The following is a 24,059-nucleotide window of genomic DNA, read 5'->3' on the forward strand; positions in this document are numbered from 1 at the left end:
CTCATAATTAGATAGCTTGCTCTTGGCAATGAAACGCTCTTTCAACAGCTGCATGTGCAGATTCGAGACAATCATCTACAGTAAATGCAAAGCTAACAGAATGTACTGAGCTCTTCCAACCACTATTTTCTCCAAAAGCCCGAAATGTAGACAGAAATTATTTTTTAAAAAAAAGACAGATCCTTAGACAAAAGAGAAAAAGCCAGAAGAGTTAAGTACTGTGCAAAGCAGTAATAAACAGAGCTAGCTGCTACTGATTTTCTTTTAGAACTGCAAAGAGGATCAAGATGGTTGTTACGTATTTGAGAAATAGTTGTCTAGAATTTTCCTCCTTCAGCCAAGAACCCAAACTCAGAGTTTTCTGATTTATGGATAGAGTCTGCCTTCTGCATAAATAAAATCCTCAAGTCAAAAGCCTGCCAAACAAATTGGACCAGGAGATGGAGCAACTGTTAAAAGTCTCATACCAAATAGGTCGAGTGTGGTTCACAATAGTGCGGAAACGAGGTTTGACATAATCGTAGTATCCACTGTTTTTGTGTTCCTCCTGACACCAAACTAGATCTGCACCTGGATACTTTTCTAGTTCTTCTTTGAGCAGGTCAAATGGGAACGGTGAGATCTGGGAAGAGACATTCATAACTGGCAAAACTTTCTCTTACATGGCTTTAGCCTCCATTAGTAAAACTTTTTATCTGTCACATATTATAACCAACTATTGTAATTAACCATTTAGTACCACACTAAGTGCCTATGTTCTCTAAGGTAACTCATATATCCTTAAATGTTTTCATTCTGCCAGAAGTGAATACATACATATTTTGTAGTTTCAAAGATATGAATGGATTGGCTTATAGTCTAGACCTCCTGCATTTCTGCAGTTGTTCTAGTAAAAAAGTTGCCATAATACGTCCATAATTAGTCAACAACAATATAGCTTCTAAGTGTTACTTGTAACATTTTAACCAAGCAGATTAATATGCAAATTTGAGGTGCCATAGTACTGTAACATTCATTTGTTGTTTGGAAAACTCACCAAACCTTCTCATTGCCCGGTGCGCTATTGGTCTGTTCCTTCTTCAAATGCCATGAGGATTAGATAGTATATTGTAAGACGCAAAGTGCTATAAGAACACTAGCTATCACCATCTCTGGCAAGCGCTATCTTTAAAGGCATACCAAGCCCTTGCTAAAAGTCCCCCCAGCGACTGTCTTTGGAGAGATCAGGGAGCTCACCTGCTCAAGTCTGGATATAGCTACTTGCTTCTCCAAGTCTTGGTTCTTTCTCTCTTTCACAAGATCATAGTACACTTTTCCTGTACAGAAAATCACTCGCTTGACCTCATGTGGAGCTTGAGCTGCCAGTCCATTCTCAGGAATCACACGCTGAAAAGTGGTACCTAATTAGAGCAATAATTAGAAAAGTGCTCTCAGTGGAACTGACAGTGAAATAAAGCAGCACAGGCAACAAGCTACTGACAGACTGCAGTGGTCATGGGGTTCTGCTACTTCTCTGTTCTTACAACTTTTCAGACTGACAGTTCTGCTGAAGTGAATTTCAGTCTCAAAAGTTAGAAGACTGACAATAGTTAGCTCTTCCACTCTCAAGATGGAGAAATATATTAACAGAGAATTATATTTTAGCTTTTTGTTGTGCTTTACAGCTTTAATTTTAAGGTGATTGGATAGCTGACTGTCCTGGTTTCAGCTGGGATGATTTTCTTCAGTGTTTGGTATGATTCTGTGCTTTGGCTTTAGGAGAAAAACACTGCTGATAACACACTGATGTTTTAGTTGTTGCAGAGCAGTGCTGTAAAGAGCCAAGGACATCTCAGTTTTTCAGCTTCTCTGTACCATCCTGCCAGCAACGGGAGTTGGGGAACACAAGGAGCTGAGGGGGACAGAATCAGGACAGCTGACCTACACTGGCAAAGGGGTGTCCCATATCATATGACACCATACAGAATTATCACACTGAGGGAGCTGGCTAGGGGGGAACCCCTGCTTGGGGGACTGGCTGGGAATTGGTCAGCAATGAGTGAGTGGTGAGCAATTGCACTGTGCATCACTTGTTTTGTAAATACAAGGGCTGCTGTGAAATTAATGCCTCCTATTTTATTATGTTGGCCCACAAAGTTAGAGGTGAATTTTGGCAGTACAGCAGCAGAGGTTGAATCTTCCCGCCAATATTCTGTTACATGTTGTTGCTGTGTGACAGATGGCAGCAGAGGGGCAGTCTGACAAAATGGCGTCTGACATGGAAGTGCGTATGAAGCAAAGGTGTAGAAGTGAATTCCTCCACGCAGAAAAAAAATGGCACCCATTGACATTCATTGACGCTTGCTGAATGTTTTAGAGACCAAACAGTGGCTATGAGCACAGTGAGGGATGGATCGTGCACTTCAGCAGTGGCAACAGCAATATGAAAGACAAGCCATGTTCTGGACAGCCACGTATAGCTGTCACACCATGAAATGAAGAGCATTTCAATCAGCTCATCTGTGCAAATCAGGGGATTAGGACCAAAAAATTGTGTACAGAGCTGAATATCAGCTTCAATGCACTGGAAACGATGGTGGCAACATTGGAACACTGCAAAGTTTGTGCCAGGTGGGTCCCACGAATGCTCACACTGGAACAGAAAGAACACAATATGCAAGATTTTCAGGACCTACTTGAACGAATACAAGGCTGAAGGTGACAGTTTCTTGGATCACATCATTACTGATGACAAGATGTAGTGTCACCACTATGAACAGGAGTCAAAACAGCACTCCATGGACTGGTGACAAGTGAATTCCTCACTGAAGAAAAAGTTCAAGACACAGCCCTCAGCAGGTAAAGTCACGCACGCTGTTTTCTGGGATAGGAATGAAGTGATCCCTCTGGATTTCCTGGAACCCAGGCAAATCATCAACTTTGCCTGCAACGCTGTGACGCTGATGAAGCTGAAGGCTCAAAGCCTAGAGTCAGGCCAGAGGAAGAGACAAGCTTGTAACAGTTGCCAATCTTGTCCTACCACACCCAGCGGTGTGTCCAGATTTGTATAGTCCAGATTTGGCACCTTTTGACTTCCATGTTTGGGCCAATGAATGGTCGACTGCATGGGCAACATTTTCCTAGCAACAACGTTGTCGTAGCAGCCCTGAAACAGTGGGTTGCCTGCAATGGTGCAGACTTTTACAAGTGAGGTGTGCAGGCTCTTGTTCATCACTGGCAAAAACGCATAGATAATGGTGGTGAATGTTGAAAAACAGTGTTTTGTAGATGAGAATTTGCTCCATCAAATAGTGTTATTGTGCTCTTTGTAACTGTTGTAGTTTCCATGTAAATAAATGGGAAGCATTAATTTCAGAGTAATCTACATATATATGCATTACTATCATTACTAATATTTTTCCTTTTTTGTCTTAGTAACTTTTTTTTTTTTAATCTCAACATCGTGGTTTTCTTTTTTTCCAATTTTCTCCCCCATCCCACTGGGAGGGGGAGAACAGCTGGGTGGTGCTTAGCTGCCTGCCTGCTTAAATGACAACTCTCACCTCTCATGACGCAACTAAATATGGTAACTGCAGAAATATTTAGACAGGCACACATATTACCAGCATATATTTATGTGATGCAAACCTCTGCTTGAGAGCTAAAACAGCATTAGCTAAAGGAAGAATTAGCATAGTATCGATCCATATATGTAAGTGATAAGATATAATTGCAGATGCATAACCTCACTGCTGGCTATCTTTTCCCCTGTGGTATCCTCTCCCAGGAGAACAGTTTGCTTCGGATATATGAAAGTGAAAGGTATGAAAGGCAGTAATCCTGCACTGGCATGAAGGGGGGACTTGATAGAAGATCCTTTTCTTTGATCCTTGCTATGATTGATTAAAACTATTCCCACATTGACTATCTGCAAGGTAGCAGACAGCGGCATGACCTCCCAGGCTGAATAAGCACACCCACTTACTAGGAGAATAAGCTACTGTTTGAAGAAACATTTATCTTGAGGGGAGAAAAACAGCAACACAAACATGAAAAAAGGAACTGATTTATGTCAGAATTAGCCTGTCTCACTGAACAGCAGAATTCATCATTAAAAAACACTGAATCTGTGCTTCACTGGGTCAGCTGTCTCAGCTTTCAGTTAAAAACAAAGCAAAGAGTTAGCCGAGAGTCAGCTATACTTCTTGCTGTCAGCAAGATAGGAGCAACATGAAAGTAGTCAGAACTGGATATCAACTGTGAATCCTGGCAACTATAGAAAATTATCTTCCTACCCCTGAAGTAGAGGAGACTCTCATTAAACAGAGACAAATCACAATCCCCACAAGATTTCTAATTTGTCTCATTCCAAAAAGCATTTGAGCAGTAATTGAAACTCACAAATTTATTTGCTTGAAAAGCAAACTTTTTTGATTTACAAAATGGAAATACTGCAATATTTCCATATGTTTATACACTAGAACACACTTTAAAAAACCTGAGCGGTTATTTTTTTCTGACTGCAATCAAGACGCCAGCTAGAATCTGAATGAGATCACCCCACCTAAGCACACTCATTAACTATGAGCAATTATTTTTAATCATTTACTATGCTTTCCTCATGCCACTGTAATATATTCTAGCCAGTGCATGGCAAGACCTATTCCTTCATTTTTTTGATGTTACATCTGCATTAAATATATTGTCTCTTGGTACTGCCAACAGCAGCTTCAGGTAGTAGTGTATAGCTCTGAACACACTGTTCCAACCATCTTCGTGTAGATCTCTGGTTTGAAAACTCAGCCCCAGAACTGAGTGCTGCAGTAACAAATAGAACCCTGGTTCTTCCAACTGGGCACACAGTGATTACGACCTATCCCTTCTGTCTGTGAGGGGCAGAACTTAGAAAAATCCAAACTTTTAAATTAAGGGAAAAAGAGCAGAAAGATGTAATAGTCTATCTACCAAGGAGAACATCCCAATAGAGAGGGGAATGTGAAACTAATGGCTGGTCACTAGATAACCTGTTAAACATCTGTATCTGAATGCACAGTTTCCAGCCAAAGTCCAGGCTAGATCTTGTTAAATCAGCTCCAAAGAAATTCGGCCAAAGGAAAAGGCAAACTTCCCCAGAACAGACTCTCTTCTTCACATTTTCAATCTGACATATAACTTGGTATAGCTGATTATTTGTTCATAATACTTCAACATCACTTACCAGACACCATTTCATCAAAACTGGATTTAGCTTCTGGATGCCTCAACAGTGACTTGGGTGTCAAAATGATCAGCTGTAAAAACAAAAAAATTTCCAGGACTGAGGAGCAGCTTTATCCACATTATTATATGCAATAATCTTAACAATGTTCATACAAAAGACACAAACTGAAAATGCTATTAATCAAATTAATGTGAATATCAAATAATACTTTTTTTTGTTTTTTTTTCCTGTTTTGAAAGCCTATGAAGTTTCATAATTATTCCAAAGACTTGGGTAATTCACTCTCTATAAGGATTCTCAAAAACCACTGCTTTAAGCCTCTCTTTAAGAATAAAATCAAATCACAAGCTATGAACCAGTAAAATATCCCATAGTCGTATCTTAGTCTTCAAGTTATAAAGAAGTCAAACGGCTTCAAAAGTAAACACAGAACTTTCTCCAAAAATATGTATTTCAGCAGCCATGCCTGAAATCAGCTAGCCTCTAAAAGGATTCATGGTAATTGGTCTTGAAAGGAAGAAATAATTGCAACTCTATCCAATTTTAGGTATAAGCAACATCTATAAAGGTTAAATATCTCAGAGCAATGTAGCACTTCAGTCAACTCTTTCATGCAAGACCAGCTGGGAGGATGTATTCTGGGGAAACACAAGCTGAGCTTCCAAGTTTTTTCTTGCTGTTGCATTAGCCACTACTGCAGTCACAGTAATGCAGTGACACAAATGACAATGCCTTACACTATATGGTAAAGCTAAAAATACAGTTTTAGACTTCTAGTGAGAGTTAAGTTTCACTCCACCAAACTGAACACCTTTAACCTGTGTGCAATTAGGGCTCTTCACCAAGGATTCGTTTTTCTTTCGGCAGTATGACATATGCAAACTAAGATCCCTTCCTTACATGGCAGTTAATACACCTAGAATAATGAAGTCCATTAGAGTAACTCTACCGGTTTTCTGAACGGCAGCAAGATCTGTCTTCTGAGGACATGAAAGTAATTGGCTGGAGTTGAACAATTCACCACAATCCAGTTGCACTCATACAGCTGTGAAACATCAAACTGTTCACTGAACTCCTGAGAGAGATATTAAAGCCATTAGAAAAACATCTAAAAAAGATCAGAAAAAGGAGGCCTGAAAGTCATCTTTTTATTTCTGACTCTCACCAACTCCCCCTCTCAGAAAACTCAAATAGCAGAGCTCTACTGAGATTATATTATTGGCTTGGGAAGCATCCGTATGAAGCACTCTTCTGTTTTTACTTCTTCCTAGAACTATATAAAAATAAAGGCAAAACATTTCCTTCAATTTCAGCAAGCTGGGAAGTCCAGGAAGGAAGGGTGAGGAGAACTACAACTTCAGTAGGTCTGAGGCACAAAATTGAACCTCTTTGAAAGAGTCAGAACAGTAATTCATTTTTTGAGTGTATAGTTAACTCTCTCCCTTTTTTTGTAGGTGTCCTTTCCTCATCTTAGTACACAGATTTCATGCTTTATATTTATTTTTTACATATGTTTCATATATGTATATAAATGCACATATGGATATAGGTAAACATATATGTAGGTACAATAATCACAGTATAAACTGATACTGTATCTAACACAATGAAGTCCTGGTTCATGTTATGAATTCTTATTTAGCTCCTATGATAATATTTATAACTTCCTTATTATGTGCAATTAAATTTGTCCTTAAATATACTGAGTCAAACAGGTCTTTATTCTGCCAGTACACTGGCAAAAATCGCCTTTACATGAGGAGGAACATTGCTTTGGAATTATCATTACTCCAAAGGTAACAAAATCAGGGCCAAAACTGAAATACATACATTTTATTTATTTTTCAATTCATGAGCTTTTCAATTAATTTTTAACAGTGCTTCTTAGAAAACCCACAGTGGGAAGTGGATGCCCAGTAGCCTGAAGAGTTATGTACTTTATCTGTAGAAATGAATGATCGAACTATGAAGGTCTTAGCTGAATTAAATTTAGAAACTGGCCTTACCTTCATGCTCCTGGCAGTACAATTTAGCTCCAGCGCAAAAAACTAGGAGTAGTTTCACACAGCCTCCTTTAGAAATTTGCTAGACACTTATTTGCAGTATGCACAGCAATATATACAGGCAGAACCACTGGCCCTGAGAAACAGCCATAAAGAGATCACGCTGCCAGAGATTAATTGTGTATGATCTCAGCTTTGAATTGAAACAGCCTAGACTGCACACTCCCATTATTTTTACTGGGATCAAGTTAATGTTAAATTAACTCTTGCAGCTAAATCTTATCGCACTATACCTAGCCAAAAAAGGATGATTCAGGTAAAGAAAAAAAACGTAACTTAGATTTTTTTCTTCCGTGGCAAATAACTGAGCACTATTTGTGGCAATAAAATGGTTTTTCTGATGATGAAACCAACACAACCTGGGTCAAAATAAATCTCTGAAAAGTGAAGAGCAGAAAAAAGAACAGGGCTTTTGACAAATCTACTTACTGGATAAGCATCAGAATCGTCATTGCTCATCTGCAGAAACCTCTCAGGTCTGGCTGATGAATGCTCTGGACCCTAGTAATCACATCATTTAAAACAACATTAAAAAGCCAAATTAGCAGTTAGACATCAGTTTAGACCACTCACTGTTTAAGTACTTCCATTCGCCTCACAGCTCCGCACTAGGCTGCACATCTGCCCCCAAATCATTAGTAGCAGCAGCAAGGAGATGAAGGACACACTGAAGGACTGCAATTCTTTGTTCTCCATAGAACATTTTCATACGAGAAGTCTAGATTTCACATGGACTTCCAATGCTTTTAACTATGAAGGTGCAGTAGGTCCATCTGGACATAAAAAAAAAACACCTTGCTAATGCCAGGCAAAAATGAGCAGGGGGAAAGTCAGGAGGAGAAACACTGAGCTTTAGCGTACTGTAGTGTTTCTCACTTCTTTGGGGGCAAACCACACCTGTATGCTAAAAAGGAGCAAATGCAAAGTTAGCTGCTGACTGTCTTTGCTATATTAGCAATAAACATGGGCTCAGGATCCCTCTCTTACCATCGTTCAGTGATCAGTACAGGAAAAGACAGGCTAAATGAATGCTTCAGCTAAAACAGATCAAAATGCATGTAAGCATTATCTGCCAAATTAGCTTGTGATTAATTACTGCCTCAAGAGGTATTTCACATTCTGTCAAAGTACTGCATACTCACATCTGCTTTTAGTAATACCCAAGGTAATTCCTTTTAAAGCACAAACACTGTTAGATCTATTTTTTACTAGCAAAAAGTGCATGTTGGTCATGGACAATATCAGGAATAAGACGTGCAACAGAATGTTTTCTCCTCTCTCATTTCCTCATTTGTAATGGATGAGAGAAAGCTGTGATGAGGAGAATGCAGTGTGCTTTTTTCATTTATCGCTAATGCTGGCAGCCTTTGCTTGTTCAGTTACTGTCCTAACAGTTACCGTTAGGAAGGACTTTCATTTTGGAGACAGTCTCCAAGTACTTTAACGTGAAGACAAACTATTACACCTCTCAACTCTCTCCATGGCTCCTAAGCTAATTTTTCTTTATGCATCTTTATCTGTTATCATAACTCCCTGTGTCAAAACATTAATGTGTGCTCTTCAAAATCACTATTATGACAGCTAGTAGTTTACTTTGATTCAGCACATGATTCTCTCTGCTTTCAAGCACAGGATTCACTCCATGTGCTAACAGAATTCAAAGGAAAAAAAACAGTTTCTTCACTTGAAATGTATGAGAAACACAAACAGCCATGAACTGTACTCTGCACAAGTGCTGTTAGTCTATCTCCACTTTTGAGATGCTAAATAATCCAGTTATAGGCGCGTTAGGGCTTGTGAATAAGAAACAGCAAAACCATGGTACAGAATAAGAGTCCAATATTGCTGTACCACTGCTTCACACATCTATTTGCTGTAAAACTATAAAATCCTATAATGAGTACAGTCTTAACATGTACAAAAACACTGCTTCACAACCATGCTGAATGGAGAATGCTGGAAGCTGAGATGTTACTAAAAAACAATTACAGGAGTGAGATGGGAGGCTTCCCTAACATACCCACACACACGTTGCCCCAGCAACAACCTCAATCCAGAGCCTCAGTGTTCACATCTATCTTTGATTTCTCTGCTGACACTGCCAGTCAGATTGCCAGTGACAGCTACATGGGATGGAGTAGGGTTTATTTCTATTGCGACCACCTCTCTGTTGAGACCTATACTGAATCCATTAGCTACTTTCAGATGAGCCCCCAAGGAGCCATTTGGCAGCAAAGTCTTTCAATCACAGCCAACTTGCCTGTGCATGCATGACCTAGAGGTGAAGGGATCCATATCCCATTACAAACCCTTCCCCAAATCATTCTGTCCCCAACACTGTAGTTAGAGAGAATAACACTCCTGTAATGGAAAGCTCCTCTGGGAAGCCAACAGATTTCAACAGCCTGGTGGGATTCTTAAATATTCTAAAAACACCAGACACTAGCAGCAAGATAAGTGTGTTTCAGAAGTGCTGGGCAAGTCTTAGCTGCCAAGTGGCTATGAGAAAAGAAAGACTAATGTACTGTAAGTAGCAGAGAACCAACTCCCCTCAGATGAGTGCTTCTCTGTAGAGGACCACGCTTACTGCTGAGGGCACATTCAGGCTGTCCCTCCTGATTCATTTAAAAAAAGAAAAAAGATATTTATTTATCAAATCTCTTGTGAAATGCACCAGACCTTTCATTTCATACACACAAATGGGAATGGAAAGCCATTCATAAGATATGATTGCACCCCAGCATTTCGGGACAGGATTGTAATTGAATGGAAATAAAACTAAATTGTTTGTGAGAATGGAAATGAAGCAGTTTGTAGTGAAAGGATCTGGAGCACTTTTACTGACAGAGACTGCTGCTGTGGCATACAATGCCTTTCTTAATAGAAAACTACAAATATACATGCATCAATTCACAAATGTCAATACCTTTGAAAAGGAGAAAGTTATCCTAGTCTCTCATGATGTATATGTAACCTTTAAGAATAATTCTAAACATTTGAAAAACAAGTCTACCACTGATAAGAACTTCATGTACATTATACACAGAGCCTATGCTCTTTCCCTCTAAGACACTGTACATTTCCTACTGCTAGCCACCAAAGACTCAACTGCTTTCAGAAACATTTTCCTTTCCAGAAAATGGAGAACTTATTATATTAAAGTTACCTAACGCCAATGACTTTTGAAGAAGCTTTAAAATTTTGCATCATTTCACTTCAAGTGAATTTAGTACAGTTTACAGAGTCATGCTTTAAGCAAAATAAAAGTACTGCTAGACACATTAATTCTTTTACTGTACACTGAGAATCCAGCTTTCTAAGAAAACGAGGTATTTTCTTAGGGAAAGAGAGAGAATGCAGAGCAAAATCAGAAAATGATTCTTTGTATATATGTGCTGCTATCCATTAACACATTAAATTTGCCATATAACATGGAAAAAGTGGTACACACCACAACGCAGAACACCAAGCTAAGCACTCAGAAGTATTTCTTCTTTTTCTCTAGTTCTCACTGATCCATCTATCCAAATTAATCTTTGTAGCAATGAAGCAGTCCAACACCTAAGTAGCATCTTCCCTGCTCCACCTTGATATCACCATGGGATCCCCACAACACTTGTGGATTTTACAGACAGAGTAACGGAGCTGGGATGGAATTAATTTTCCTCACAGTAGCCCATACAGTGCTGTGCTCAGCAACTGTGGTTAGAACAGCACTGATAACATGATAGAGTATTTTGGCTGTTGCTGAGTAGTGCTGGCACAGCACCAAAACTCCTTCCAAACTTACTAAAGCCAGTAGGTTGGGGCTGGACACGAAGAGAGGAGGGGAACTAACCTGGGCATCTGACCCAAACCACAGAAAAGGGAACATTCCATACCATATGACATCACATTCAGCAAAAAAAGCTGGGAAAGGGGCTCTCGTTATGAAAACATCTGTCCTCTCAAACAATTACTATGTGTACTGAGGCCCTGGTTCCAAAGATGTGGCCAAACATCGCTTTCTAATGCGAGGTAGAGAATAACTGTTTTCTTTCCATGTGGCTTCTACTTATTTTTCTCTTTCTTCTTCCTTTAATTATCCTTATCTCAACCCACAAGCTTTTTTTTTTTCAATCATATTTGCTTACCCTCCAGCTCTTCCTTTGAGGAGGGGAAGTGAGGGTGTGATGGAGTTTAGTTGGCCATCATTGTGAAACTATCAGAGTCAGAGGCCCTTACCATTCCTTCCATGCCATGCGGCAAGAGCAGAACAATCCCATTGTGACGAACCCACTTAGCCTGCCCTGAGCTGATGAACTGGTCTATTATACACTGCGCCGTGTTGTGGAAGTCACCAAACTGGGCCTCCCAGCACACCAGGGCATTCGGACTTGCCATAGCGAAGCCAAGTTCAAAACCTAAGAACCAGATAAGTAGGAGAGTTAGAAAAGGAACATCCGATAAGAATAAAACGAAAGACTTAGGAAAGAAGACTTAAAGAAAAGACTTCATGAGAATTCTGTTCATTTCTCTTACAAAATTAAATTAAAAGAAAACCAAAATGAGAGCATGAACTGGACTTTTTTTAGCGCTGTTATAAATCATGCAGTTTTCAGCAGTACCATCAGAAAGATCAGCAAATAACCCTTTTGCAATACTGACTCTAGTCCTTCAAGCATTTCCTCAAACATGTAAGTATAATAGGATTTTTAAATGAGCAATTAAAACTCCCCCTCAGTTCAAAATTTTGTTTTCCCAAGAGCTCACTGAGGTACATACCAATTTCTCCTGTGGAAATCTACTTACAGTCTAGGAATAGTACAATAACCTACTCTTTTTTAATTTTATGACTTGCACATCCCAGCATAACACTGTGTTGTTTTTTTAATTGAGAACTAACAAACATATGATTACAGAAAGTTTAAACTAGGTTGTCCAATTCCACAGACAAAACCCACAGCAAAATTAGTAAACAAGTTCCTCTCTTAACACTAACTACAAGAACATCCTTCCAACATTTTACATGATGTTCTGACATAGGTAATCTATGCATGAGACTGAAGTTGCTTTTTTTTTTGTTTAATTTAATAGCCACAACTAAACTGAGACTACAGGACTTTTTTCTTCTGTCTCAGGACCAGGCTCTTCATTCATAGTCAGTCTGCAAACTTTCCTGAATGGTTACCACAGGATAAATTAACCGCACAAGAGAAACAGCAACAAGAGCTCCAAATGAGATTGTTTATTCATGGAAATAGAAGTTTTAACATACTGGATTTATAGAGTCTTCATAGTATACCCCTTGGTAATTCCAATCCAGCATTTTGTTTACCATCTCCATGGCATGAAATCTTTGAGTCACTTAGCTTCCGGAGTGAATTCTTAACAATCCATCCATTACTCCAGCAGATGCGCATGTTCTCACCAAAAGGAAATGGGTACATTATGAGGCCAAAAGAAGACTGAAAAGTTAGCCAGACTGTCTTTGAGCTTTTAAGACCCTGAGACAGTGCATTACCAAAGAAGATGGCTTTTCCTGACCATTCCTTTGGCCTAACTGCTTGAATGGCCTTCCTTTTACAAAATATTTTACATCTGTGTTCTCCTTATTTATGTGAATCCATTGTTTTTAGCACAATCCAAACAGTAAAAAAAAAAAAAAACCAAAAAAAAAAACACACTACACAACTCCTTCAACGCATGTTCCCAAAGGTATCTGAAAAACAGATTTCCCTAGGTAGGATAGAATCCCATTCTAATTTTACGCAAGCATTAAGGGACCATTTCTACTGATTGGGTGACATGGTTGAAAAAATATGCAATATGTTCAAGGCTTATTTGTGCATATGCTGCTCTCTGTAAGAATGGGGTAATCTAGCTTTTAGAGAAGAAATATCTGAGGTCCTGACTTCAAATTATCAATAACCACGCAGTGCTTTTAGAAGAGTATGGAGTTATATGTGAATTCAAAACTTGGTCAAAGCACACACAGAGTTCTGTTTCATATAGTGAAATTAACCCTAACATTTCATATGGAAAAAGAAGTGCCATTTCTCACTACCTATCTGGTTGCTCACTTCATGCTAATAACCTCTAGAAGGTGAGGCTGTCCCAGGTGAAGCTGCATTAAAAGCTGTGGTTCTAACATCAACACCTTTTGCAAGCTTTCTGACAGCCATAAAAATAGTTGGGAAAGGATATCCAAATGTAATCTATACTTTCTGATTAATATTTTGAAATCAATGCCACAAGGACTACTATTTCTTGAAAGACATGTTCACATCCTTGGTATCTCAGAAATCATTTTCCATCATGCAACTTACAATGAGAGTTCTTAACATTAAAGACTTTTGACCAACAATTTTAGCAATCACTAAGAAGTTTGCCAAGAATTACTACTTCTAGCTGTATACGCTGAAAACTATTAAGAGAGCAAGATCTAAAGTGCTAAATATACAGGTATAAAAAATTATTGGTGCAAAGATGTCTAAACAGCTGCAATATGAGCAGCTCAGGACAGGGCGAAGTGCTTTCCCTGAAAAGGATTTTTTTAGGGTACCAGATGGATCCAGGTCAGGGAAGATGAGTAGAGCTAGAAAGACTTCACAGTTCTAAAGATGAGATGGGAACTGCAGGATCCTACTCAGGCCCTTTAAGAGGGCTTAACTTCAGACCAGAGTAAAGAGTTAAAAAAAAACTGCAGCAGTGACTTGTATTGTTGTGGCTGCAGAGCCCAGAACTGAACATTTCTTAACAATCCTATGCAAAATTTGTGATTGTAAAGGATTAATTCTTATATAATTAGACACCCAGAGAACAGGTTTAAGCTAAGAGGAAACCTAGTGCCAAGACAATCAGGCTCAGGATGCAGCTTTCACAAAAGAAAAGGTGAAGAATCTGCACCACCCAAAATGTGGTGGAGAGCCCCCAGCCAGGTCCTGAACTCCCAGCAGCCTCTCAGGGCTGGGAGCATATCAGGGCACAGGGGACGAGGATCCAACACAGCAGTTTGGTAATCTTCTGAACACAGAGGAAGACACAAAAGGAAAGTATACAGCACTTGACTAAGGTTGCAAAACTAACGTTTTAATTGTTGAAGTTAATTAAGGTCCCTAGATGACAGGCATAGCAGAAATGCTCGTTTCTATTAGGCCAGTTCCTGCTGTGCTCCCTTACTGTTTTTGTCACTCTGGCAGAGAAAGAGGTGGTTTCAAGCAAAGTGGCAGCTTACACAGCATAATATGCTGTGTTTTTCCCCTAGCACTTTGCGTCATTGTCATAAGAACTGTAGCTTTTCTGGCTGACATAAGTAAGGCTGCAGCTTAACTCAGTATGACTGCAAAAGGGTTCAGGGCATGAATGACTAATGGCCATAAATGGCTTGTCAATGCAAGGATAAAATGGCAGAATGTAGAAAGTTTTGGAGACGAGTATTCGCTATGTTTATTGCAAAATCCAAGCACAGGGACTAACATAGGTACACTTACCCTTTCAAAACATAAGCACAGTCCAGGACAAATTTAATACCTATCTGGTGGCTGTCTCCATAGAACAGAAAGATTTATGCCTTGGAGCTCCACGTATGTGCTGTTGAGAACCTGTTCCTTGGTTCTACGTACTGTCCTATTTCCCAACACCATTTCTGACAGACAACAATATTTGTTAGCCCTAACCATAAAAATGTGGTGTTCTGAATGAGCAGTAACATTACACATTTCATCCTAGCAGTGTATTGCAAAAAAAAAAAAGTTCAATAATTGTCCTTTTCCTTTTGTCTTGTATTTTAAACATTAATTCCCCACTGACAAAGCTGTACACCAGTGCTGAGCTATGCACTAGTTCCAACCTATCATGCTTGGACGTTCTCTGGAAGTTCCCAGTACAGGACATGACAGCCCAAGACCTCTCAAAGCCAGTGATGAACTTGCCAGAGAGAACTGCTCGTTCAGGATGGAGAATCAACAACACACAAGTCATTCTGAGGGTGGTACAGAAAGAGAGAAGATCCTCACACATTTTAAAAATGATGAAGAGGCAGTATATAGAGCACCTGTTAGTTCAGCTTTTCTACCTTGACTAGTAAATAAATGCAGACAAACTTCTTTTCTTAAATGACTTCACACAACCATTGCTTATTCTCCCAGATACTCAGTTTCAATGAAAGGAAAAATATATAGCTAGATGAATGGACACACAACTAAATTGTAATACACACAACTAAACTGTAATAATCTGGAGATAGCTAAATGCAGTAGACATAGGATGTCTAACCGAGTTCTTAGAGGTTGTTAAATACTCTGATTTAATGCCTCAATATAAACACTTCATTGCTTCCTGTATACAAAACATAAGCAATTGTTTGAGCTATAACAAGACTGCCTTTGTATTCTAAGAGGGAACAGTCTTGTTAGAGTATTATTTTTAATGGAGTGGTTACACACCAGGAGTTCCTAACCAACTTAACAGTAACTTGGTGCAAAGCTCACAGCTCTGAACAGGTGCCAGCTCTTGGCTTACCCACCTTCCAAGGAAATAATCTGCAGTTTTATTATGCTGAGCTGTTCAATCCATTAGGTCAATTTTCACTTAGCTTTAATTCATAGAAGCAAAGGGAATTCCCAAAATGCTTCTGAGGTGCTGCATGTTTACACAGTCATAAATAAAAATCTTAGCACTTATTTTGCTTTGTATCCTCCTCCAAATACTTTACAACAGTAACTGCAAACTATTTCTGTGTAACACCCTTATACAGCAGAAGTAGCAGGCTGAGAAAAATAAAAATTGTCTTTTTTTTTCCTCCTTGTTTTACTACTCATGAAGAATCAACTCCTTGAACTGCAAACATTCACTCACTCTTCCAGATACTAAAACAATGATGATGCCAGCTGGATGGATAAGAGTTCTAATGTCTCCTGTAGTTAAGCATTCAGTCAGAGGAGCTATGTTCACACACTGACTGCGTATCTCACACTGTCTCTGTATGGATACAATACACAAATGCAAATGTATCCAAGAAGGCTGATATGCAAAAGTTAGCAAGGGAGCACAAACTTAATTATAAACTCATTTCAACATAGAAACACAGCAGTTTTAGTAAAATAATCATCACTTATCGACTGTTTCTGTCAAATTAATGCCCTTTATTGTTAGAAAAGATCTCATACATGAGGGATTTAAAATTCTTAGCAATTAAAAATATCAGTACTGTTAGCTTTTAGGAACCTTTTATCACAACTCCTGAAGCGGAACTGCACAGAAACAGTATACTCCTGTTTTCAGTGTAGGAACAAACCTGAACTCTGTTTTAAATTTCTTGCAATAAGAATTAACCTTCATTTCATATCAACACTAAGCTTCCTAGATCGATCAATTGAGGTGTAATGTTTGGAACAAAATCACATTTCAATCATATTCGGATGCCTGTCACTTTCAAATTAGGATACATTATCTCAAACCACCACCCACTTACCCATAATAACTGCAGCAACACTGCAAACACATTCAAATTAAGAAACCCCTGGCCAAAACTGTGAGAAACAGTAGGAAATTGGAAACAACAACATCAAAAAAAGAATTTCTGAAATTAAATTTTTGCTTTCTATCTATGCCAAATTCTTCTCATGTTTGTACACATCCTTTCTGGCATTCTCTCCTTTAGTTTACATTTAAATGTTATATACTAGCTTAAAGAGATACAAAGTTCTCCTCACACCAGTTCTGCCTACAAGCTAAGAAAAATACCTTAAAATCTCACTGTCAGTCCATGCTCCAACCCTACAGTTTTAAACGATTTTAATTTTGATATGATTAGCAACAGGAAATACGGAGCATATGAAAAAATGATTATGTGGTCAAATATTTCTGGTACCTTGCAGCAAGCAGTTATGAATTACCATCTTTATAACAATGTTTCATCTTTTTCATTCATACTAGTTATGAAATGGGTATGAAATTGTATTTCATTTTTTATCTATAGAATCAATTAAACTTTTTTATAAGTTACTAGATCCATTTTTTTCTGTGTTCCACATTCCTCTTGCCATCCTTCTCATATCAGAAGGAGGTTATCCATTCACAAATTAAAATGTCTGTCCAGTACCAACAACGTACTGTGCTGTGATTAATGCCACCTGTAGTGAGAATTTGTTTTCTCAATATAATACATTCAGTATAGCTATTCAAATAAGGCTAGGCTAGATTTTTATATCTGCTTTACAAAATGTTCTTAATTTTGCTGATAGTTCCTCCACTTTTGTTGAAGTATTAGGTACGTGTTCTGGCACTGCCAAGATCAACCACAGCAAATGGATGTGGAAAGTGAAGATGCTTTCTTAAGAGATACCAGAACTTGAGAGGGAGAACTTTGATACTAGCTTCATACACAACTCTTTCACAGCCTTTTCCCACACACTCTTCCTTGCTCAGATCTAATTGTCTTGCACCTCCCTTACTCAATGAAATCCATCTTTTGTCATTACTACGTGATTCCCCGTTGAATACTAATACGATCAATGCTACCATATCGTGTAATCTTTCCAGCAAAAGTTATTTCAGTCTCCCAATTTACAATTTTTAAGTACATACAGGTTCTAAGCAGTGTAAGCAAACAGGCATACCATTGGGAAAAAAGTAGAAAGTTTTGCACTAAAAGCATACTGGAAACTACAAATTCAAATGCCTCGTACCAGAGACAAAATATTCAAAAAAATTAGAAAAAAAAAAACTTGAAGTTTTCCCATCTCTTCTTTAATTTATGCTAAAATTAGAAACAAGGAACCAACCATAGCACACTGTAGAGGAAAAAAAAAAGCTCAAAGCTTATATTACAACAATTTTTACAAACCCTTTAAGATAATGAACAAGGTAAATATATTGTAGAGTTATGCCTTCAGGGAGCAGGGTCAGAGGGGAAATCAGCATTTAGACTCAATTTTACATCCCTGTTTCATACTTCCTTGCTCCCAACTGAATCAAAACTGATATGGATGCAGTAACATTGAAATACAACAAAAGCAAAGTTTGTTTTTATATGTCACTAGCAGAGGGAGCCATTTATTTGTTCTGAAGGTTGGCAAACTCAAGTAGCAAAGCAAAACTTGGTAGGCCAAGAAGCTTAACTGCTTTACAGCAAAATCTGGAAAAAAAATCCTCTAAATTAGCAGTCATCAATTCCTACACCTTGAGACCTACTGAAACATAAGCAAGTCTCAGATAGTTACCCCGAGACATACCTAAGACACCATATTCGGAAAGGGAGCTGTTGCACACAGTATAGGGGGCCTGCTGCTCCCAGAGGTGGTTCATGGGAACACATGTTCTTTTGTCAACTTCTTGATCATGAAGCACATGATGGCGATGGCTGCAAAGAGTTGTTGAAATCTGTTAGCTAAGAAAACTTTAGGTTTTAACAATGCTCTTTTCAAAGATAAACCTTCAAAGCTATGTTCTAGAAAGTATGCAAACAATAGTTATCTCTGGTTTAGATAACACACTGGTTTGGTTGAAATCTAGCAATATGATTGTCTAAATATAATTAATGCACCATACGGACTTTCACTGACTACCCAAGACTGTTCTCAAGCATTCAAGAAAATTGAAAATACACCATCACAAGCAGAACAGAGAGGGTGGCGAGGTGGAGGCAGGGGGGTGTTATACCATGTTCTAGACTGACAGAAATCAAAAGGAATGGGTTGCAATGGACTGCCCAGGGATGTGGTTGAGTCACCGTCCCTGGAGGTGTTCAAGAAACATTTATAGATGCTGTGTTGAGAGACATGGTTTAGTGGGGTTATATTGGTGGTAGGTGGATGGTTGGACTGGATGATCTTGTAGGTCTTTTCCAACCTAGCTCATTCTATGATTCTATGATTCTATGAAAAGGAAAAATATCATTAGAACATTTTATCCACCCTCGTGGAAAACTCCAATAATATTTTCCTTAAGACAATTGTTTACCTTTCTCACACAAAAAAAATCTAATCTAATCTGAGCACCAACACTTGAAACAGTTTCATCTTCCTTCCTGCTATTTCCATTCACACCATTTACAGTTCTCTGGAACACCATTAATCAGCATTAGAATGGGGCACTAAGGAGCACTAACAAAACAGAGATGACTGAAGTAATTACTGCAATCCATTAACTCTCTGAGCAGATTAACTGAGTGAATCACACCAATATGTCCAGCTTTATGACTGCTAACAGAAGGACAGTTATTATACTAGTAACAACTACTGCGTGTTGTATAGCTGCCAATACTGAACCAAAGACTGAGTCCTTTTGTATTTCCCTTTGCTATAATGAATGCTAGCAAAAGAGCTCTGAAATCTATTTAGAAGTCAACAAAATAAGACCAGGAAAAGACAGCGTCTCTGAAGATTAGCACAGAGAAAGAGGTAAAAAGGAAAAAATGCACAAGAACTGCTGTTATAGTAGAAATAATTTTGAAACTATAGTTTTGGTTTTGTCATTCAGATGAAGATAAAAAGCATAGCCAAGAAGTAAGCTTCTTGTATGTGAAGTTGTATTTCCTCAGCAAAAGCTGATTACAATGAGCATAGATGGATAGCCAGGTTGCTCCGAAAGTAACACTTCCTTATTTATTTCCATGGAAATGACAACAGACACAAATAGCTCAACAACACTGTTTGAGCGAGCAAACTCTCAACTACAAAACACTGTTTTTCAACATAGTGACCACCATCAGCTGTGCATTTTCAGCAGTGATGAACGAGAGCTCTTCATTTCATGTTGTGACAACTGTGCATGGCCAACCATAACACAGCTTGTATTTCATATCACTGTCACCACTGCAAAAATGCACCACCCACAGCCTCACGGTGTTCACATCCACTGTTTGGACTCTAAAACATTCAGCAAGCATCAATGAATATCAATGGGTGCCATTTTTTCCATATGGAGGAATTCAGTTCCACATGTTTGCTTCATACACACTTCATGTCAGATGCCATTTTTGTCAGACTGCCCCTCTGCTGCCATCTGTCTCACAGCCACAAAATGGAATCAAATGTTGGTGGGAAGGTTCAACATCCACTGCCATACCACCACCATCTGCCTCTGACATTGTGGGCCAACATAATAAAATAGGAGGCAATACTTTCAGAGCAGCCCTCGTACACAGACACGCAAGTCAGATTTTGCTGTTGTAACACAGTCAGTTGTCAGTTTGCTGACATCAGACTGGTATAGAATCAAGGCTCATTATACGAATATCTTTTTAATTCTTTTTTAAAGGCTGAAGAATAAAACCAGGTAGATTTTCAAGTAGTCTTTGTCAGTGAAAATAGCTTTTTATTTGTAACGTTTGTTTTTTGTTTTCTCTATATTTGTGTGAGCTCAACAACTATTTTCATCTTAAACACTGAGAAAATCTGGACAACAGGTCTGGAAAATCCTCTTCCACCAGTTAGAAAACTGGTATTCACAGAGAATCAGTCTTCTTTAGGCAAGTCTATAGGTGTGTGTCAGACTCAACTAAGCACCAGAATTAGGTAGTTAGCTTGCTGAACAATAAGCATGTGTGTTCCTCTCCCAGGAGGTGCTTGCCATTTACAAGACCCTGGTACTGAAATCAAGGATGATGAGAAACTGGGAGGATGAGAGAGGGGAATCTCCAGCTTTTCAGCTTTGTTTTGATGTCTCGTCTGAAGGATTTTGTTACACTGCCATTAGAATGTGAGCAAAAAAAAAAGGTAGCCCAGTGACTGGATACCAAATGAAGCTCAGCACAGAAACAGAACACTGCACTGCACTACATGACAGAAGTTAGGCACCAAGATTTCTTTTTTTCCTGTAAGCATTCACAATTAAGCTTAGTGCAGCTGCTAGTTAACTCACTCCCAGCAACAGGCTTCGCATCAAAGGGTTCAATTAAATACATCATTAAGATTTTACTCCATGGAGAGGCAGGTGAGGCAACAGATCTATACATATTTCATCAAGTGATGGGATTTACCATTCATTCATGCTCCACGGTCTTTAAGGGTCTCAGTACAAAGGATCTTGCTTCATTTAGAAGAACCTTGCCAACTGGCAAGATGTTTGTTCACAGGATAGTGGAGTTTCAAGCAGCCACTACTAGGGTGGTATTTAAAGACTTTAGAATTTGTAGCAGCAAATGCCCTTCTCCTGCTTTTCAGCAATTAGGTGGATTGTAGCTGAATTTTCACTTGAAAAGTGGAAAGAAATAATTTCCGCCTTTCAGTCAGATAAGGAAGAAAATATCTAAAAATATTTACCTACCTTAAATACTACTCTTTAAAATGCTCCATTTACAGACACAGGAGATCAGCTGCTAGAATCTATGACATAAGACTGATGTTGAATAGCCCCAGCTTCCCTCTTCCCTCAGAAGAGCATATTGCTTAAAAATTGCTAACATGTTTCTCGAAACAGAGGACACCTTTTAACGGTTATCTCAGTACTCACCTAAAAGTACCCCTCTCCACATCTTGTCCACTCAGTCGGACATGAATCCCTTCTTTCAGAAAAGAGCCAAAAGCCATGTATTCTGCCAAGGCCCAGTCAACAACCCTATTCTTCGTCATTTCCAAGCGGGCCCTCAAAATCCGGGAGAGTCCTATTAGAATAAAGATCAGAAATCAATGGATCTACTTCAGAGATATTTGACATTCACATTGCATTCACCATTTTCCCCACTGGCTACAAAATCCAGCAAGAGGAGAACTCATCAAGATCACATTGCTGCCTTTAGTCTTAGTTGCTGATCCACTGTCTTCATGAAATGCAGAATAGCTGCAGCTAAGTTAAACCCAGATTTACTTTGTAGACCATATTAGTTCTCCTAGGTCTGAACTGCTAGCAAAGTAAAATAACTTGTTCCCTAGGCAAAGGTTTGTACATTGTTCGGACCTTGTTCTAGCAGAAGAAAATTAGATTGGTTGCTAGAAACTACCGAGGATAACTACAATGTCTCATGGTCAGATACTTCTTCCTAAACATTTATCTTCCCATTTCTACCACAAAGTACTGTTTTGTAAAAGACTGAAAATGTCATTTATTGGGTTCTTCTCTCTTTCCCACTCTCATATTTCCTTGACATTTGTCTCATAGGATTCTGGAGGTACTACAAAGAAAGAAACAGGCAAAATTAATCAATATGATGAACATCAAATAAATAGGAAATTGTAGTAGCTGCCAAAGGAATTTCAGTTGATAAGGAATGGTTGGTTTTGGGGTAGGTTTTTTGTTTGTTTTGCTGTTTTTTTTTACTGTTGTTTTGTTTTTTACAAGCGAAGATTGTTCCTTGGTGAGCCAAAATACAAGCTGCAACACTGTAATTCTTAATGGAAATAAAATACCCTTTGAAGATGCATACAGGTGCTTCCAGCTGAGGCTATATAAGCCTAGTGAATTCAGTGTCACTTCACACTTATTTGCACATCTGCACTGATGCTTTTGGCAAGCTATTCTATTTGCTATTTTCCCATTCTTCCCTTTGTTACTTTTCCAATCTTTACAAAAATCACTCTGCTTCCTCTCCATGTAAAACTACTCTCTTAGAAATTGTCTCTATTTTAACAAGAAAATCTTGAAAAATGTCTCTTCCACGGAATATACTAAACATTTGAGAAAACAAAATCATCTTCCACTTTTTCTGGAAAGACGGGGAGATATTAAACTGTTATTTTTTTCTAGTGGAAGGCCAAAGTACTTTGAAGGTGCTCTTTTTTTTTTTTTTTCCCTCTTGTGGCCTTTTAAACTGTGTAAAAGAATCTAAGAGACCAAAGTTAGAGAATTATTTGCCCAAGTGTAATACTTCCCTCTCAAGAAGTATAAATCTATCTTATAATGGCAAATACTACTTACTGTCAAGGTCGAGTTAATAAAGAGAGGCTGCCTTTTTAGTTGGAATGCCTAATACTAAATTTTATTGGCTGACTAAAGTTTAAAATTATAGCATCACCAACAAAGTGCGCAAATATGTAGAAGAGTTTTAAAATTCATCTTTAGTTGTATCTGCTCAATAAGCTTGCAGTTGATAACCAGTAATGCCCTATTATCATTACTAGTAGCCATGTTTAATTACTCCAGAGGAACATAAACACGTGAAACATCTTGAGCAGGCACTTCATTCCTCAATGGGTGATTCTAGAGATGAAAGATCATCCAGAGATTTTGCCCAGAAAAAAAAAAAAGTAGCTCTTTCTCCTAATCCTAAGTACAGTCCCACATTCTCTAGCCAATAAAAGAAAGATCCCTAATCAAAGCAGTTCCACGTTTCCCCAGAGAATGAGCATGTCTTTGCTCCCTGTAGAGCTGCTGGACTTCAACCTGACCAGGAAGTGGAAGAATTTACTCAGAAGTTTGACACAATGCCAGGAGCTCCCCAGTCTAACAGGCACATTTAGCTTTTTACTACAATAGATGCTAAATTCAGAACCAAAATCCATCAGACCAAGAGTTAAGACTTTTTGAGAAGAAGCTAGATTTATGCGATCAACACTAAATGCTAAGTTGAATGGAAACCTGTGTCTGAATTTGCCCACACAGAGTTCATTCAGCTGCACTAAAATTATTCTCAAAGAATATCAACAGTGTTGCCAGGTCTGAAAAGATCAAGCTATATTTCTGAGCAGAAAATTGTCTAACAACAAGCAAAGTGTCTTAAGTGAACCTCAAATTAACACTGCTTTCAGCATCTGTTAAAACACGAATAGTGCTTTCTGAGATGGGTACCTTACTTCCCAGTAAGTCTCACCAATATGCTGCACAGAGGCAGCATTTTTCCACAAGGACTTGACAAATTAAAGGATTACTAGCTTAAC

At 38.6% G+C, this 24,059-nt stretch overlaps 1 protein-coding gene across 5 annotated transcripts in view; it reads right to left on the reverse strand.

Moving 5' to 3' along the window:
- The window catches only part of OGDHL (oxoglutarate dehydrogenase-like), a 53,701-nt gene that overhangs the window by 550 nt on the left and 29,092 nt on the right, over window positions 1-24,059 (reverse strand). For 3 of the 5 annotated variants that reach the window (XM_021399912.1, XM_021399910.1, XM_021399914.1), the window contains 8 exons: window positions 21,700-21,850; window positions 18,480-18,607; window positions 11,488-11,666; window positions 7,693-7,764; window positions 6,150-6,275; window positions 5,198-5,270; window positions 1,237-1,400; window positions 468-622 (listed from right to left, as the gene is read on the reverse strand). In XM_021399912.1, coding sequence (XP_021255587.1) covers window positions 468-622; window positions 1,237-1,400; window positions 5,198-5,270; window positions 6,150-6,275; window positions 7,693-7,764; window positions 11,488-11,666; window positions 18,480-18,607; window positions 21,700-21,850 — 1,048 coding nt within the window. Of the gene's footprint in view, window positions 1-467; window positions 623-1,236; window positions 1,401-5,197; window positions 5,271-6,149; window positions 6,276-7,190; window positions 7,340-7,692; window positions 7,765-11,487; window positions 11,667-18,479; window positions 18,608-21,699; window positions 21,851-24,059 lie in introns of those variants that run through there. The other 2 variants (XM_021399913.1, XM_021399915.1) reach the window with 2 other exon arrangements.

Source organism: Numida meleagris, chromosome 5 (genome assembly GCF_002078875.1).
Source record: "Numida meleagris isolate 19003 breed g44 Domestic line chromosome 5, NumMel1.0, whole genome shotgun sequence".
In the NCBI taxonomy this organism is placed as follows: domain Eukaryota; kingdom Metazoa; phylum Chordata; class Aves; order Galliformes; family Numididae; genus Numida; species Numida meleagris.